Below are 18,228 nucleotides of genomic sequence, written 5' to 3' on the forward strand. Positions count from 1 at the left end.
CTCTCTCTCTCTCTCTCTCTCTCTCTCAGATTTAAATACACAGTATAATGGCAACGTAGAAAAACACTAAAATGATAATTCCCTTTCGGGTTGCGATCAGAAAAAAATCAATTTCTCCAAGACCGAAGAGGATGCGAGTTTGAGGTGCCTCTGCCGAGCTTCGGACTCATGCCCCAGTCGTCTTGGTGTTTTCATCCTTCCCCATCCACCCCATCATCGTCCTTATGTAACTTTACCTCTTTCACAGTCCTTTTCCTACTTACGGGCTGCCAACGCAAGAGCCCGTGTCTTGCTATATGCAGGGCAATCTAATACCATATACTAAAATAGTCCTGAGAGAGAGAGAGAGAGAGAGAGAGAGAGAGAGAGAGAGAGATACGAAATCACACGTTTTCCCAACCCTCAACTGGTTAACCCCCCCCCCCCCCCAATGACTCCCGCCCACAACCCCACCCAAAACACCCATCAGTGTCATGCAAATGTTTGGTCGAATTCCATCACACAATATATATAAAATCACACCATATTATCTCCAAACAATTAATGATTTATAAATACTCTTAATGCAATTAAAAAAGGATTTAGAACTTCTGTTCAAAAGGTATTCACTGGTCAATGTATTTGTATTTAGATGAATAGTGAATGGTAAAATTATGAATATAATGTTTACCACAAAATTTATAATGCAAATATATTGATATAAGAACAAAATTGTAAATTGTAAAAGCTGTATTTAAGATGGCTGGTATCATCAACCATTTGGTATCACACAAAAGGGCCTTTTCTTCGAGAAGCTCATCTTTCTCTTCTTTAAAAAAAAAAAAAAAAAAAAAAAAATTAACAAAAAACCATATACAATATTTTTCAGTTTCCAGAATCTTAGAACTTGTCCTCTAGAGAGGCCAGCGCTGCTCACAACAGAAATGATTTTTATTTTAGCTTTGAAATAATGTCAGTAAATCTCGCTGTCTCACTCCTAGCTAAAAGTTACTTCAAATTCTGTTGTACTTCCCTCAAGGAATCAATTATTATTATTATTATTTCACGTATAGGCATGCTTTTTCTTTCATCATCTCTGGGGTAAAGTGCGTTACGTATAATCGTACAATGTTTCGTGTGGGGTTCTGCCCCCACCCCCACCCCCCACCCCTTCCAAATGACGCAAGCGAGGCCGTCAAGGTCACAAAAGACTTCCACTTGGGGAGTTTTACCCTAAACTAGGGTAATTGGGACCCTTTTATGGGAGAGTTTAGGGTGATGCCATTTCTAGGGTATTTCTAGGGTAATCAAGCCAAATTATACGACTTTCAAGATGGATATAACTTAAGTTTATTTCCTCACGCTGGGTGGTTAACAAAATCTTCACGACTAACGAAAAGAAAGGATTACGCATTATACTTTACTTTAAGGGTTGCTTTTCTGGTCCTGCAGAGTAGGGGAACCCTACTCTCTACTGGACCTCCACAGTCATAATATTTCATGGGTATAAAATGTGATTTCAGTACTTAGGGTGTGATAATGATGTTCAATGTTCAAATCACCTTAATCTCTACTATCAATAGTATTTTCCTCTTCAGCAAGCGAGCAATCACATCGTTAAGAATGGTGGAAGAAGTTAATCTAACATTGGCATCACAGCCCAACATGGCAGTCTGTGGTGCCCGATTAATACCAGCTTTTAAGCTTGAGGTTTTCTGGAACTTCACTTGCCTAAAGTCGTTGTCTCCCGTTAAGGCAACAAGGAAATGTTTGAGGTAGCCATTGCCACGTTCCAAGCCTCCCTCACTTTGCGGGTGGCGGGGTTTACCATGGACAGTAACTAGATTTAGCCATAATGGATTTAGCAGGATTTAGGAAAACAAGCAGGATTTCGAAAAGTTACCAGTCGTACTGACTAAATTTTTTTTGGAGACATGTAAAGCAATACGTAGAATATAGAAATCCACTCTCTCTCTCTCTCTCTCTCTCTCTCTCTCTCTCTCTCTCTCTCTCTCTCTCTCTCTCTCTCATTATTTTGAATATTTGTCACCTTATTACCATTTTTTCAGCCTTTCTCTCTTGCTACTAAATATTAACTATGGTGAAAGTATCTTCATATTTCATATTGACTTAATATATATAAAATTAAAAAAAAAAAAAAGTTTTTTCAAGTGTCCGAAAACGGGCTTGGGTGTCATACTCCATATCACCCACCTTCGCTCAGAATGTTGGCCCAATTATGCAATATGACAGATCTATGAATATTTGCATATGAAACTGCAGTTTGTGGTTACTATATTAATAACGCAAGTGAATGAAAAAAAAAATTGCTGACTTGCTTCTACAAATGTTTATTTTGTTTTCACGATAGGCGACTTGCGTATTATAAAACACTCCTGAACACATTTAAGCTAAAAGGTTTTGTAATGACCCTTGGTTGGTCATGTCTGTTGATAAGATACGATAATATATGAGAATACCAATTCAAGATTGTAGATATCTTAACCATAACTTTATTCTCACATTTATCTAGCATATTTCGTGAACTGCACATTTTACACGCAAACCCAGTAACGTCAAAAACAACAAAATCATATATCACTTTCTAACGATATCAGATTATGGAGACTTTCCTCAATGCTTTAGAAAAATAAATACTTCCTCTTCCTCTCTGAGCCCAACGTCCTTGCGGTGCGATATCTATTGGGTTTTCCATGAATTATTTATTGGGTTTTCCATGACTTATTTGTTCAAAAGCTTCGGTGATTCATAGTGAGGCGATTCCTGCAAGGCCCAAGGCCAATAGATTCGTCTTCACTCTCTGGAGGTCTAAGGAAACGAACTTTTGTTCATGATAGTATGTGGCAGGATCTTGGACATGATGTTTTTGTACAATGCTAGTGGCATTTTAAAACTTATTTCAGAAGCAGGTCATGTGAAAGCTTTTTAACTTTGATAATGATATATTTACTTTTATGGTTTTAATAGAATATTCTTTATTTACAATAAACGATATCGGCGTCAATGACCTTCGATGTCAGGATGTCAGAAAACTTCAAATCAATCAATCAATCTTGACGAAGGTCTTGATGGTTGTATTCCTATATTGGGTAGGTCACTCACTCTGCTCAATTTCGTATGCACTTTTGTTTTGCTTTCGGTGTTGCTGGTTTCAACCAGGACATCGAGGAAGGGAAGTCATCCGTCAAGGCGATGCTACAATGCTAAGTGGGTCCTGGCTCAAGGATAAATTCTAATGAGCTACATTCCTCGAACTTTCGGCGAAGCTGATGATAATGATGATGTTAGAGCAACCCAACACTTAGGTGGGCCCAAGACAGAGAGGCCGAAGCAGACTTCTAGGGGCACTCCAAAGAGGGTTTTGCCACATCTAACCCAGTCCCGCACGTTACTAAAAAAATCGTATTATCTTCCTCACGGGAAGATGTCCTGTCTTGTCGAAGCTTTTACAAAAGTACCATTAATGTACCTAACATAAATGCTTGGTTAGTTTCTTCAACTATCCCCATCTAAAAAATGCAAAATGGACGTCAGGTGGGGAACCCTTGGTGACGCCGTCTTTTTTGGAACATTGGTAAATAGTGACTCTACGTCCAGGGAGGCATTAATTCCTTCGCACATGGATTCCTTGATATTTGCTAAGAAGCCAGATGATGATGGTACTCCTCTATGTAAATGGTTTGAGCTAGCTCAAGTTCCATCGATTACCACCCAATTTCCATAACTCCCATATTATCTAAAGTTTTTGAACGTCTTCTGGCAAAACGTCTTAATAGGTTTGCTGAAGGTAATCATCTATTCCCTATTTGGAATTTGGTTTTCATAATGGCCTTGTAGCACCGGATACCCTTCTTACAATCTCCAATACTGTACAGAAATCCCTTGAATGTGGTCTGGAAGTTCGTATGATTGACCTTGATTTTAGTGTTGCCTTTGACCGTGTTAATCATGACTCCCTTGTTTTCAAACTTAAACAGTTGGGAATGGGTGGGTCGTTTCTTAGCCTTATTACTGATTTTTTAAGCAATGGATCTCAGAGTTGTTGATGGGCACCATAATAAGTACATGAATGTGATATCTGGTGTTCCATAGGGTAGTGTTCTTGGCCCACTACTTTTCATCTTATATACACATGACATGTGGTTTGGCCAAGAAAACAAGCTTGTTGCATATGTAGATGATGCTACTCTCTTTGCATCAATTTTATCTCCTGAATGTAGATCTGGGGTTGCTGAATCCCTTAATAGAGATCTAGTTAAAATCAGTGTATATTGCAAATTATGGGGTATGAAGTTAAATCCTTACAAAACTCAAAGTATGATTTTAGGTGTGATTATCGACAGCAAATTTACTTTTGAGAAACATATTAGGTCTGTATCTTCCTCAATTCCACAAAATATTGGCTTATTGAGAAAGTCTTTCAAAAATTTCGGTGATCAATCTATTCCGAAGAAATGTTTTGATTCTTTCATTCTACCTTGTTTTGAGTATTGTCCTCGTGTCTGGTGTTCAGCTGCTGATTCTCATCTTAATTTGTTGGACAGAAACTTACGGTCTATTAAATTTCTTAATCCTGATCTAGATATTAATCTTTGACACTGTCGTTCAATTGGTTCATTAAGCATGTTGCATAAGATTTTTCAAAATTCTGACAATCCTTTACATTCAGATCTTTCCGGACACTTCCATCCTGCTCGTAATACTAGGCAGGCAGTTAATTCTGATAGCCAGGCCTTCTCCATCACGAAGCTCTACACAGTATTCTAGAAGTTTTATTCCAGATGTGACCAACTTGTGGAATGATCTTCCTAATCGGGTAGTTGAATCAGTAAAACTTCAAAAGTTCAAAATTGCAGCAAATATTTTTATGTTGAACAGGCTGACATAAGTCTTTTTATAGTTTATATATGTCATATGTGTTTTGACGTTGTTACTGTTTTTAGAATGATTTATTGTTAATTTGTTCTCATCATTTACTTATTTCCTTTCCTCACTGGGCTATTTTTCCCTGCTGGAGCCCTTGGGCTTATAGCGTCTTGCTTTTCCAAATAATAATAATAGTAATAATAATTATAGCATAATAATTATAAAATAAAATTCTCTATAATGGGTGATGCTAAAGAAAAAAGAAAAACACGAAATACGATTTCGTTTAAAATTCAAAATACTGCAAATATTTTGCTATTTTTGTCTATTTTTAATATAATGTGCTCAGACCTTTTCACTTCCCGAAAATGCACCTCGTTTCTATATTTCATGGCGACAATTAGACTAATTTATTCAAATTAGGAAGTGAGTGTGAAGTTACATGTTAGTAGGTTGGCCAGGAACCAGCCACCCGTTGAGATACTACCGCTAGAGAGTTATGGGGTCCTTTGACTGGCCAGGCAGTACTGCATTGGATCCTTCTCTCTGGTTACGGTTTCCCTTTCCCTACACATACACTGGATAGTCTGGCCTATTCATAACAGATTCTCCTCTGTCCTCATACACCTGACAACAATGAGATTACCAAACAGTTTTTCTTCACCCAAGGGATTCACTACTGCACTGTATTTGTTCAGTGGCTACTTTCCTCATGGCAAGGATAGAAGAGACTCTTTAGCTGTGGTAGGTAGCTCTTCCAGGAGGACACTCCAAAATCAAACTATTCTTCTCTAGCCTCTGTACCATGGTCTTCCATTGTCTTGGGTTAGATTTCTCTTGCTTGAGGGTACACACGAGAACAATATTCTATCTATTTTTTCTTCCTCTTGTCTTTTTCTTTTTTTTTCTTTTTTTGTTTATATGTGAATGGTCTAATTTAATGTTATTGTTCTTGAAATATTTCATTTTGATTGTTTATTCTGACATATAGTTTATCTATTTCCTTGTGCTCTTTCTTCATTGGGCATTTTTTTCCCTGTTGGAGCCCTTGGGCTTAGAGCATCTTGTTTTTCCAACAATGGTTAATAATAATAATAATAATGATGATAATAATAATAATAATAATAATAATAATAATAATAATAATAAGTACATTAAATCGGGGGGAGGGAATAATGCTAAAGAGATAAAAAGATATAATTGTTTTTCCTGCAATGATTGTGTAAATTGAACTCTGCTCTATAGCTCCTGTATCCTGTATTATCAACCATAAATGGTCTGTCATAATAAGCAACAATTAATGAGGAGGAGAGAGAGAGAGAGAGAGAGAGAGGAGAGAGAGAGAGAGAGAGAGAGAGAGAGAGAGAGAGAGAGAGGTAAAACGTTTATGCAAAGAACAGTTGCCAAGTGCTTATTATTGCAAAAGATATTTTGAATTTGAACTAACGAAAAAGAAGAAAAAAAAAGATAGCATGTTTTCGCCAAGGAGACAATTTACCCGGTAGGTTGTTTCAATTCGGTTATAATACATGCACAGATTCACTAATACCATCTGAAAATGGAAGGTTTGTGACCTGTGGCAAAAAGTTAGTCGATGTGCTGGCAACGACCCAAAACCGGGTGGATTTGGATTGGTCGCACTTGCAGTGTTGAGTGTGTCGGCTTGGCGTGTGCAGTGTACTCCAGTCGCCTCTGCTGAGAGAATTCGCTGAAAGGAGTAATTAGTTATTTAGCGTGCAGTGAATTAGACTACGTCAAAAATTCTTCATTTCACAAAAACAGAGTTTCAGAAGCCCTTTTTTTCGATTCTGTGCAGTGTTTGAAAGTGCATAAACATGGGGAGAAGAATTGGCTATGTTCCTTTGAATAACGAAGTCGAATGGCGAGGTCACCAAATAAATGCACTTGAACCAAGTCCCAGTGACCTAATACCCGACTACAACAACGTTAGAGGCACTCACATTCCAGAGAGAGTCATTTTCTTGACGAACTATGGGAATTCTGATCGCCCGATTACAAGAAACTCATCTCAATTTCGGCAGGAAACAAACTTCCAGGTAAGTTCAAGGGTAATTTTTCGTAATAAATCCATCCAGCGCTTTTTTCATGAAAAAAAAAAAAATTGTTAGTTTTCTTGTTGTTTTATTGTGTTCTGAAAAACGGGAAAAAGAAACAACTTTGTCAAGCATGTGCAGTAAGGTCAGGGAGAACGACGACTTCGGCGCAATCACAGTGCACAAAGGGGTGGAGCTTGATAGAATAAAAACGAACATACGAAGTAACAGGAGCTACTCTCCGTGTCACTGTGAAGATAAAAAAGGGACTTCGAAAAAATCTTTATGTACCTTAAGATAATTTCATTTTTTTTTCTCTCTTGTTGCGTATTTGCAAGGATAATGTATTGAGAAGAATTTATTTTTTTACGTGTTTCACCTTACAAATATATATAACAACAAAAGCGCTGGGTGGACATATTACGAACATTTACCAGTTCGAGCATATCAACATTCATATAAGCAATTATGGCACTAATAATTATTATTAAAGTGACCGAGAAAACCCTTGACTAAGTCCACATTCATTCAAAACATCAACTTCAAATGAAAGATACAAAGTTAATGTGGCGTGTCTCCATATTTCGCAGGTCAGGCCCAGGTCCCGGTCAGGTCATTGATGTAATACACTCTACGAACATTTTCTGCTGGGCCGTCACTGCTTCGATCAAGACCTCGGAGAAGCATGAGGATGGTTGTAAGAAGAAACCTAAGCGACGCTGTGGAAGTGATGTGAGTGTCCCTGAGGAACCCAAATTGTGCATGACTTCAAGGTCATCAAAGATCTAAAGCATTTTGAAAATTCCCTTTAAAGTGTTACATTAAATATAAGATTGTTAGATCAGTGTTTTGTAGAATCGAGATATTCCCCGACCCACAATGAAGATTTTTCCCGGAACTGAAATTAACCCAGGATGATTTCGACCTCTTAGCAGAGAACCCCCTCCCCCCAGTCAAATCACTATTATATCTAATAAGAAATGTCAAAATAGTTTCTTAAATGATCATAATGTGGAGGATTTTTATTTATTTTTATTTTTTGTTTTTGACAAATCTTGAGAGAGAGAGAGAGAGAGAGAGAGAGAGAGAGAGAGAGAGAGAGAGAGAGAGAGAGAGAGAGAGAGAGAGAGAGAGAGGTAGTTAGTGTATCGAGTCTTTGTTGTGAGAAAGACTGTTGGTATAAATGAGGTTGTTTGTTTACTTTTAGCTAGGTTAGGACAATGGCAAATGTTTCGGAGCGAATGATTTTTTGATTGACTGCGACTTGAGGCAGTTGTGTGTTTGTGGATGCTGGATTTAAATATTTAATTGATTTCGACCAGCGTTGGAAGTGTTTATTTATTTCAAAACTACAATTTTATTCATCTTTACTAGGAGTGATTCTGAATGATAGAAACAATTTATTATTTATCTTTGATTATAGTGCGATAGTTTAGTTAGCTAGGAGTGTTCATAAGTGTTTTTCTTTTTTATTTTTGCAGGCCGTAATTCCTCCTTTGAGAGAGATTTTTTTTTGGAATTCATTGTTGATGACCTGGCCTGTAATTGATTTTGTTTGGACTGCTCTTTTGAACTGCACAACTGTTGGTGACCTGGCCTGTAGTTGATTTTGTTTGGACTGCACAACTGTTGGTGACCTGGCCTGTAATTGATTTTGTTTGGACTGCTCTTTTGAACTGCACGAATGTTGACCTGGCCTGTAATTGGTTTTGTTTGGACTGCTCTTTTGGACTGCACAACTGTTGGTGACCTGGCCTGTAATTGATTTTGTTTGGACTGCTCTTTTGGAGTGCACAACTGTTGACCTGGCCTGTAATTGATTTTGTTTGGACTGCACAACTGTTGGTGACCTGGCCTGTAATTGATTTTGTTTGGACTGCACAACTGTTGGTGACCTGGCCTGTAATTGATTTTGTTTGGACTGCACAACTGTTGGTGACCTGGCCAGTAATTAATTTTGTTTGGACTGCACAACTGTTGGTGACCTGGCCTGTAGTTGATTTTGTTTGGACTGCTCTTTTGGAGTGCACAACTGTTGGTGACCTGGCCTCTGGTAGAGGAATTTGTTTGGACTGTGTGTTTCGATTGATGATGATGATGATGATGATGATGACCACGACCCCTATCAGGGAGGCTGTTTTATGACAAGTTGCCACACAGTGAAGTGGGTAACAACAGAGCTGTGGTAGTGAGCCGCAAAAGACTGTTCGGCTTTGTGTGAACGACTGTGTTGGTGCCAACATAATATTATATAAAAATACATATTTTGGTGTTGGTGTGCCATTTAATTTTAAGATTTGTTAGGTGCTTATTTTTTTTTTTTTTTTTTTTTTTCATGTTTAGTTTTAAGTGTGATTGTGGATGGTTTTGGGCTGAGCGTTTTAGTTTTAGGAAATATAGTTTTAAGGTTATGTTTTGTTTTCCTCCTTTTTGTCCAAGAGTCTCGCTGCTGATAGCGTAAAGGAAAGTGTGTGTTTGACATTCGTCTGTTTAGAGTGATCAAGGGTGTGGGCGTTGTTATTGCAACATCCCGCCACAATAGTTCTTCCATCGCACTGTTGTTCATTGTACTGTTTATGTTATAATACAAATTAAATGTTAACCATATGTCAATAAGCGTTTGGAATTTATTTTAGGAACCTAATTCGAAATTATTGGAAGGAGTTCATTCCTAAAAAAGTTTCTAGAATTTTCTAATGCCACTACACCAACTGGAGGAGGAGTGGGTGTCTTCGTGTCGAAAACCTTCTCTAGGGTTTCTATCATGAATGAAATGGTATTTGAAACGTTTGAATATATCTATTTAAAACTGACAAGAAACAGCAAGGTATTGAATATAATATCATTGTATAGATCACCAGGGAGTAATATTTAGAAATTTATTGAAGAATTTAGTGATCTTGTGGGTGTGGTGGACGATATCAAAAATACATTAATTGGGAGACTTTAATTGTTGGGTAGATGATGAAAATGATAATAAGGCTAAAGAACTCAAGGAAGTATTTGAGATGTTTAATTTAATAAACAGTGTTTTGCTATCCACGTCAGTAGGTGGTCATACACTCGACCTGGTCATATGTGGGAAAGACTCTGACCTAATAAAAAACCTTGAAGTGGAACCAGACTTTGAGATCTCAAAAACACAAACTCATCACTTTTGATGTTACTATAAATTGCATCATTGTATTGAAGAAATGGATCACATATCAGGAACGGGAAAATTTCGATGCTGAGAATTTTATTGAAGCTAGTGTAGCACAAATGTCTTGTGAGAACATACAATGTGAACATATGGTAGATAGAGAATGTGTTGGGTGTTATACCAAAAAAATAATGACAATTTTGGAAAAATGTATAATATAAAGTGTCCTAACAAACAAATAGTTGTATATGAAAATGTTAGATGGTATAATAGTGAGGTATTAAAGTCAAAAAGACAGACGTAAGATGGAAGGTAGATGGAAAAGAGCCAAATCCTTACAAGCCAGAAATCTATATAATAAGCCCAGAAATGACTATAACATCCTGTTAGAAAAAACAAAAAGATAATTCTACAACGGTGAAAGTAAAAAAAAAAAAACTAATAACCTGTGGGAGTTTCACAAAAAAACCTAGATGATTTGATGGGATTAAAGAAAAAATATGTCTTGCCTGATAATGTCTGTGCAGAGAAAATTGCTATATTCTTCAATGAAAAATTTTTTAAAGTTTACAGAGGTTTCCCCCAAAATCAGTTAGAAAGACAGTCAATTATTCCAGTGAAGGAGGGTAAGAAGTTGATAAAATTTAGGGAAATGAATATGTGTGACTTGTTAAAGCTTATGAGAGAGATGATGAATACATATTGTGGAAACGACCCCTTCCCAAATAGTTCAATAAGTAAAGCTCCAAACAAGCAAGTTGTATATAATATTTACCTAAATATCGTTAACCTAAGTATATCACAATCCAGTTTTCCTAGCTGGGAAAAAACTGCGCTGATCAAACCAATATACAAAGGAAAAGGTGATGTAAACGAACTAAATTCATATAGGCCCATTTCAAATTTATCCCACATGTCGAAGCTTATTGAAAAAATCATAAGTGAGCAATTATGGGCGCATATTGATGAGTTAAGAGGTATTCCCGGAAAATCAATCGGCCTACAGAGCTAATCACTTTACAGAAACTACCTTATGCTCAATAAGGAATGATATGATAGGACTTCTTGATGAGGTTAAGTGTGGAATTTTGATTATCTTAGATCTTAGTGCTGCTTTTGATACTGTAGTGCACGAGTAATTACTTGACGACTTAAAGTCCATTGGAGTGACTGAGGAAGCACTGGAATTTTTGCGAAGCTACTTAACGAACTGAAAGACTATTGTAGAAGTTTCTGGAAACCGATCTAGTGAGAGAATTCTTATGAAAGGTGTACCACAGGGTAGTGTTCTGGGCTCTATATTGTTCAACATATATACTATCGAGCTATCACATACCTTGAAAAAACAAAAAGTGGGCTTTAAACTATATGCAGATGATACTAAGTTCTACCTTTCAATTTCAACAACACAAGATACAAAGAAGAAAATTGATGAGATAATGACTGAAATAAAACCATGGATGCAGAGGAAAAAGCTTTGGCACAAAGGTGGCTTTGAAGAATTACCAGTTATTTCAAAGTATAAAAATTGGTGACGCTGATATTAGGATTGTGCCTGTTGTGAAAAATTTGGGTGTATTGATAGATTGTAATTTGTCAATGAGGGATCAAATAGTGAACACAGTGAAAGTGTGCAACTATCACCTGATAAACATAGCATTTATTAGAAAATATTTAACAGAGGGCAGTACAAATATTTTAGTGATGAGTCACGAAATGTCAAGGCTTGATTATTACAATTCTCTGTACTATAAATTGCCCAATACACTACTAAGAAAGCTTCAAAATGTGCAAAACCAGGCGGCTAGACTGATAAAAGGCATTAAATTTCGGAAGAGAATAACTCCTGCACTGATCAATCTACATTGGTTACCTGTTAAGGCTAGAATTGAATTTAAGATTTCTTTGTTGACTCACAAAGCACTTACAAATGATAAGCCTAAATATCTTTGGGATTACTTGGTTCCCTACCCTCAAGCTACTAGCGCTGCTGTAAAAGTTAGAAATGCTGATGACCCACATAGACTATTCGAAATTAGTGTGAATCATGCAATAGGAGGAAGAACGTTTTGTTATGCTGCACCGAGACTCTTCAACGACCTTCCACTTGAAGTCAAGAATAGCAAAAATGTGGCAGCTTTCAAGAAAAACCTGAAGACTTATCTCTTTGGAAAGTGTTATAATAGTGATCTGAAAACTATTAAGCCTGAATACAAATGCTTGCGAATAACTGAAAAGATACAGAGCAAAATATAAACTGGAAAGAAATTATTTTCACACATCATGGCCTGCCTCAACAGACTCTCAGTGTCTGATGGAGGGCAAGAAATAAACCCCTAAAAGTAAAAAGTAAGTATAAGATGTGTTAAAATGAGGCTGCTTGAAGCGCTTGAGCACCGCCCATATAAGTGACGTCATTGCCACGACGGGCTCTAGTACTAGCATCTCCTTCCGCTGTGAATCATTTGCAATGAAGATACGAAACCATGCTGACTATCATTTCCTAATTCATTGATATTGTTACAGGTTACTCAAATACAAAAGTGGGGGAACTGCTCAACATTTTGTATCTGGGGCTGCCGTTCAGGCAGATATTGACATTTTCCAAGAACGAAAAGAAGTGAAAATCAAAATCGAATCACAGTAATTTAAGCAAGACTGTAAGGAGGAAGAAACTCCTCTTGCTTCAAGTAACAAAAATGCAGCGAGATTAATAATCGCAGAAACATAAAAAAATTTGAATTCAAATAAAATTGTTGCCATTACAAACTACAATACGCCAAGGCGTGTTACTTAATATGGCTGACACTAACCTGTAACATGTAATGCATTTTGTTTTCCTTGTGTACTTTCCCCTAGGGAAGGCGGATATTTGGGAAATGGCTGACCCTAACCTATAATTTCTCATCGTTATTTCCTTATTTCCTTTCCACAAAGAGCTATTTTTTCCCTGTTGGAGCACCTTGGGCTTATAGTATCTTAGCTAATGATAATAATATACAATGTATTTTGTTTTTCATATGTACCTCCTTCCCTAGAATGGCTGATGCTAACCTAGGTCAAAATCAAGATTCATATAATGTATTTTGTTTAACCTTCTAGAAATTTACTGAAAACTTTTTTTTTTTATTTCTCTCCTTTATTAATGTCTGTAAATTCGTGTTTGGCTCCTTAAATTAATTCTGAATACTTATTTTATGTTTGATGAACTTTTCATATCAATAATCACAGTCTTTCAATTCTTAAGTGATGAATCTTACTTGCTGACAAATGCCTCTATATACGACACAAGCTCTCCCCTTACGTTATCTTTAAGAGCAATATACCAATAGCAGGGAACATAAATAGGTGATATTATTACATTTAATTCAAATAAAGTTAAGGAACTGCATCACACTATCTAAAAATGAAAATTTTCAAGAACGAAAAGATGTAAAATTTCAAATCACTGGAATTTAAAAGGAGAAAAAGATGTCTTCCCTTTCTGGAAAATAAACGGAATTGATTAGCGTTTTAAGGTCCGTCTACACCAGTGTTACTCAACCAGGGGGGCATGCCCCCCTAGGGGGGCGCAAGAGGATTCAAAGGGGGGGCGTGAGCCTCAGGAGAATAATGCAGCTATAAATAAAAAAAAAAATAAGTTGTGCTATTTTAGACTAGATCAGTTAAATAAAAAAGACATTATAGTAAAAAATATAATAATAATAATAATAATAATAATAATAATAATAATAATAATAATAATGGTAAAAGTTTTATATAATAAAGTAATATCATCGTTACTAATTCATGCTTTCTCCTTCCATGTAGGCTACCGTAGAGTACATTGCCTGTCGTGGACGTGTACAATACGTGTCCCTTACTGGTGAGCTATGAGATCCGTTTCTCACACCAAGTCCCAAGATCCGTTTCTCACACCAAGTCCCACCGTACGTACACACTATCAACACAGTCCCTGTCAACACTCCCAGTTTACCACACATGTCCGAAAGTATTTGAACATTTCTTCCTTGCCGTTTCTACAGGCGAAATTGTTGAGGTACATTATCTCAGTTTCTTATCGACCCATTAACATTGTCAGGTTTGTGAGAATGTGAATGAAAGAAAAGGGGAGAGATATATTAATTTTTTTTCTTATCAATAATTTTTGACTAGTTTTGTTTTCCCTGTGTCGATGATGGGCTGCCCTGCATTGGTGGGGTTATTGTCCTTTATTTGAAAAAAAAAATATATCAGTTTCTATGTTTATCAATATACCGAAATATGTTGAGAGACCGTTGCTAAGATTACTGCAAAATTTTGAAGATGTATATTTTGTTTTATTTATTTTTCCTTCATATTGTAAAAATCATAAGTTAATGGTCTCAAATTTTACTATTTGCAAAAGAAGATGTACTAATAACCACCACTTCATGATTATCTCAACCATATGATCAGTGACCGAGTCAGAGAGGTAGAGTCAGCGAGTAGGGCTGTATTAGAGAGAGAGAGAGAGAGAGAGAGAGAGAGAGATTCATGTGTATATATATATATATATATATATATATATATATATATATATATATAGGGCTATATTAGAGAGAGAGAGAGAGAGAGAGAGAGAGAGAGAGAGAGAGAGAGATTCGTGTATATATATATATATATATATATATATATATATATATATATATATATGTATGTATATAAAATTTAGTTATAAATGTTTGTATCTCTATCTCTCTCTCTCTCTCTCTCTCTCTCTCTCTCTCTCTCTCTCTCTCTCTCTCTCTCTATATATATATATATATAATATATATATATATATATATATATATATATTATTTCCTCTCCTTTTTTCCTTCTTTTCCTTCAAGGTTAATTTAACGTCCAAGGCTGGATGTATTTCTTATATTGTCTCAATTTTCTGCCAATCTCGTGTTTAGCCTCAAAATTTTCAAAAAATTTTGGATATATCTTTCTCCCTCTTTCTCTGTCCTTCTCACTCATTGATCATGTAGCTGTGATAATCATACTGTGGTGGTTATCATCAAGAGGTGAAAAATACCTTAATTTACAAATGCATATTATCTTGATCGCAGATACGTTTTGCCAGTTTCACTCCAACTACGTTGCAATGAGTGCCAAGAAGCGGAAGTATGACGAAGATTATATTCGTGTCACCCTCCGAAAGGGTGACACAGAGGTCCCACAGTGCGTGATATGTTACAAGACTCTGAGCAATGATGGAATGCGACCCTCACGCTTGGAACGCCACCTGCAAACAGCACATCCTGGTCTAGTTGACAAGCCAAAGGCATTCTTTGAAACAAAAAAAACACACCTTGAAGCAAGTGAAAATGGATGACAGCGGGGTATTTCGACAACAATCATCAATCATACTACCGCTAGAGAGTTATGGGGTCTTTTGACTGGCCAGACAGTACTACATTGGATCCTCCTCTCTGGTTACGGTTCATTTTCCCTTTGCCTACATACACACTGAATAGTCTGGCATATTCTTTACATATTCTCCTCTATCCTTATACACCTGACAACACAGATTACCAAACAATTCTTCATCACCCAAGGGGTTACTGCACTGTACTTGTTCAGTGCCACTTTCCTCTTGGTAAGGGTAGAAGAGACTCTTTAGCTATGGTAAGCAGCTCTTCTAGGAGAAGGACACTCCAAAATCAAACCACTGTTCTCTAGTCTTGGGTAGTGCCATAGCCTCTGTACCATGGCTTTTCACTGTCTTGGGTTAGAGTTCTCTTGCTTGAGGGTACACTCGAGCACACTCTCCTATCTTATTTCTCTTCCTCTTGTTTTGTTAAAGTTTTTATAGTTTATATAGGAGATATTTATTGTTGTTACTCTTCTTAAAATATTTTATTTTCCTTTTTTCCTTTCCGCACTGAGCTATTTTCCCTGTTGGAGCCCCTGGGCTTATAGCATACTGCTTTTCCAACTAGGGTTGTAGCTTAGTAAGTAATAATAATAATAATAATAATAAAAGGTTGTTGAGGCTTCTTATGAAATTTCCATGTTGATTGCAAAGAGCAAGAAGAGCCATAACATTGGAGAGACTCTCATAAAGCCAAGTATACTATGTGCAGCTCAACTCATTCTTGGTAAAGATAGTGCAAATAAGCTTTCCCAAATTTCCCTGTCAAACGATACAGTCCAGAGAAGGATCCATGAACTGTCTCAAGATATCAAAGAACAAACACTCGAACTAGTAAGAGCCTCGCCTGTTTTTGCAATCCAGTGTGATGAAACGACCGATATCGCTCAGTGTGCTCAGTTCTTGATGTATGCTCGTTTTGTGTCAGGCAACAATATAAAGGAGGAAATTTTGTTTTGTTGCCCCATGGAAAGTTGTACAACAGCAGATGCCATTTTTAAAGTTACATCAGACTTTTTTAAGGAAAATAAACTTTCTTGGGACTCACTAATAGGGGTGTGTACTGATGGAGCCCCAGCCATGGTTGGCCTGCGTTCTGGGTTCATCACAAAGGTGAAAGAAAAAAAATCCTTCTGTAATAAGTACACACTGCATAATTCACCGTGAATCTTTAGCATCCAGAACTTTGCCTGATGAAATGAGGGATGTTCTAAACGTGGCTATGAAGGTAGTAAATTTCATCAAATCTGGAGCCTTAAACAGTCGTCTCTTCAAATTATTGTGTAAGGATATGGATTCTGAACATGAAGCCCTGCTTTTTCACACAAACATATGATGGTTATCAAAAGGAAACATGCTTGAAAGGCTTTATGAGCTACGAGAAGAAGTAATAATATTTCTAGATTCACAGCAGAAGGCAGCCCTTCATGACAAATTCAAGTCTGACAGCTTTCAGATAATTCTAGCTTACTTGGTGGATATTTTTGAATCTTTGAATGCAGTGAACCTTAAACTACAAGGGAAAAATATCCACATCATCTCTCACCACGACACCATTCGAACTTTCATGGCCAAACTCGACCTCTGGAAAGGTCGAATTCAGCAGGGAAATGCAGCCAGTTTTAGGAACTTAGATTCTGGGTTCGCTCATGGTAACCTTGACCCTGAGTTAAAGATCCTTATAATCACTCATCTAAGCAGCTTGAAAGCAGAATTCACGAAATACTTTCCAGACATAGATGACATGCGTGAATCCTGGAAATTCATTAGGAATCCTTTTCAGTGTGAATTCGCTAATGTTGCTGAGGAAATTCAAGAGGAGTTTCTTGAGTTAAAGTTTAATTCCACAGCTAAGGATGAATTCAACGATTTGGATTTGGAGACATTCTGGATTAAATACCATTCTGTGTACCCTCTGATCTCACATCAGGCTCTTCGGGTTCTAACAATGTTTGGATCAACTTACCTGTGTGAAACTGCATTTTCTACGCTCACTGCTATAAAAACAAAATACAGAAACCGCCTGGATGTGGAAGATGATTTACGTTGTGCACTCTCTAACATTAAACCTCGTATTCAAGATCTGGTATCCAAGAAGCAGTGTCAGGTATCTCACTAAATAAGTTAAGCAAGTTATCCTGTAGAAGTGAAAATGTCAATTATCTCACTTTATTTCCTACTTAGTAAATTGACTATACAACCCATAAGGCTTTTTTTATTCCTTTTCATATAAAATCTGTAAGTGAAATTTATCTTTATATGCAAGGGGGGGGGGGCGTGGCGATAAAAAAATAATTGTGGAGGGGGCATGGTAGTAAAAGGTTGAGAACCACTGGTCTACACCTTAAGAAGGAAGATCTACCTATTATTCATCCAAGGTCTACCTATATAACTCCAAGGGCTACCTATATAACTCCAAGGGCTACCTATATAACTCCAAGGGCTACCTATATAACTCCAAGGGCTACCTATATAACTCCACGCATGGGAGATGATGATGTGAGTACAAAATCATGTTTCCGGCGGATTGCTTTTTAAAGTTGATGCAAATTTGGTGGGACGTTCAGCGATCATACGAAACTGGGAGGCAATGGGTTCCTGTCATTATATATATATATATATATATATATATATATATATATATATATATATATATATATAAAACTACCACCATTAACAAACGAAAAGGAGATGAGTCATCCCTTGCATACGCCGGGTTACCTCTTCAATATGCTCGGCGTCAATGACCTTACATGTCAGATGCCAGAACACTTCAAATCAAT

At 36.8% G+C, this 18,228-nt stretch overlaps 1 protein-coding gene across 1 annotated transcript in view; it reads left to right on the forward strand.

The window, feature by feature from the left end:
- Positions 1-16,799: 16,799 nt before the first annotated feature.
- The window catches only part of LOC137639780 (zinc finger BED domain-containing protein 5-like), a 20,773-nt gene continuing 19,344 nt past the window's right edge, over positions 16,800-18,228 (forward strand). Inside the window, exon 1 of the mRNA XM_068372025.1 lies at positions 16,800-17,490. Coding sequence (XP_068228126.1) covers positions 16,800-17,490 — 691 coding nt within the window. The remainder of the gene's footprint in view (positions 17,491-18,228) is intronic.

The sequence above is a fragment of the Palaemon carinicauda genome, chromosome 4, assembly GCF_036898095.1.
Source record: "Palaemon carinicauda isolate YSFRI2023 chromosome 4, ASM3689809v2, whole genome shotgun sequence".
Lineage (NCBI taxonomy): Eukaryota > Metazoa > Arthropoda > Malacostraca > Decapoda > Palaemonidae > Palaemon > Palaemon carinicauda.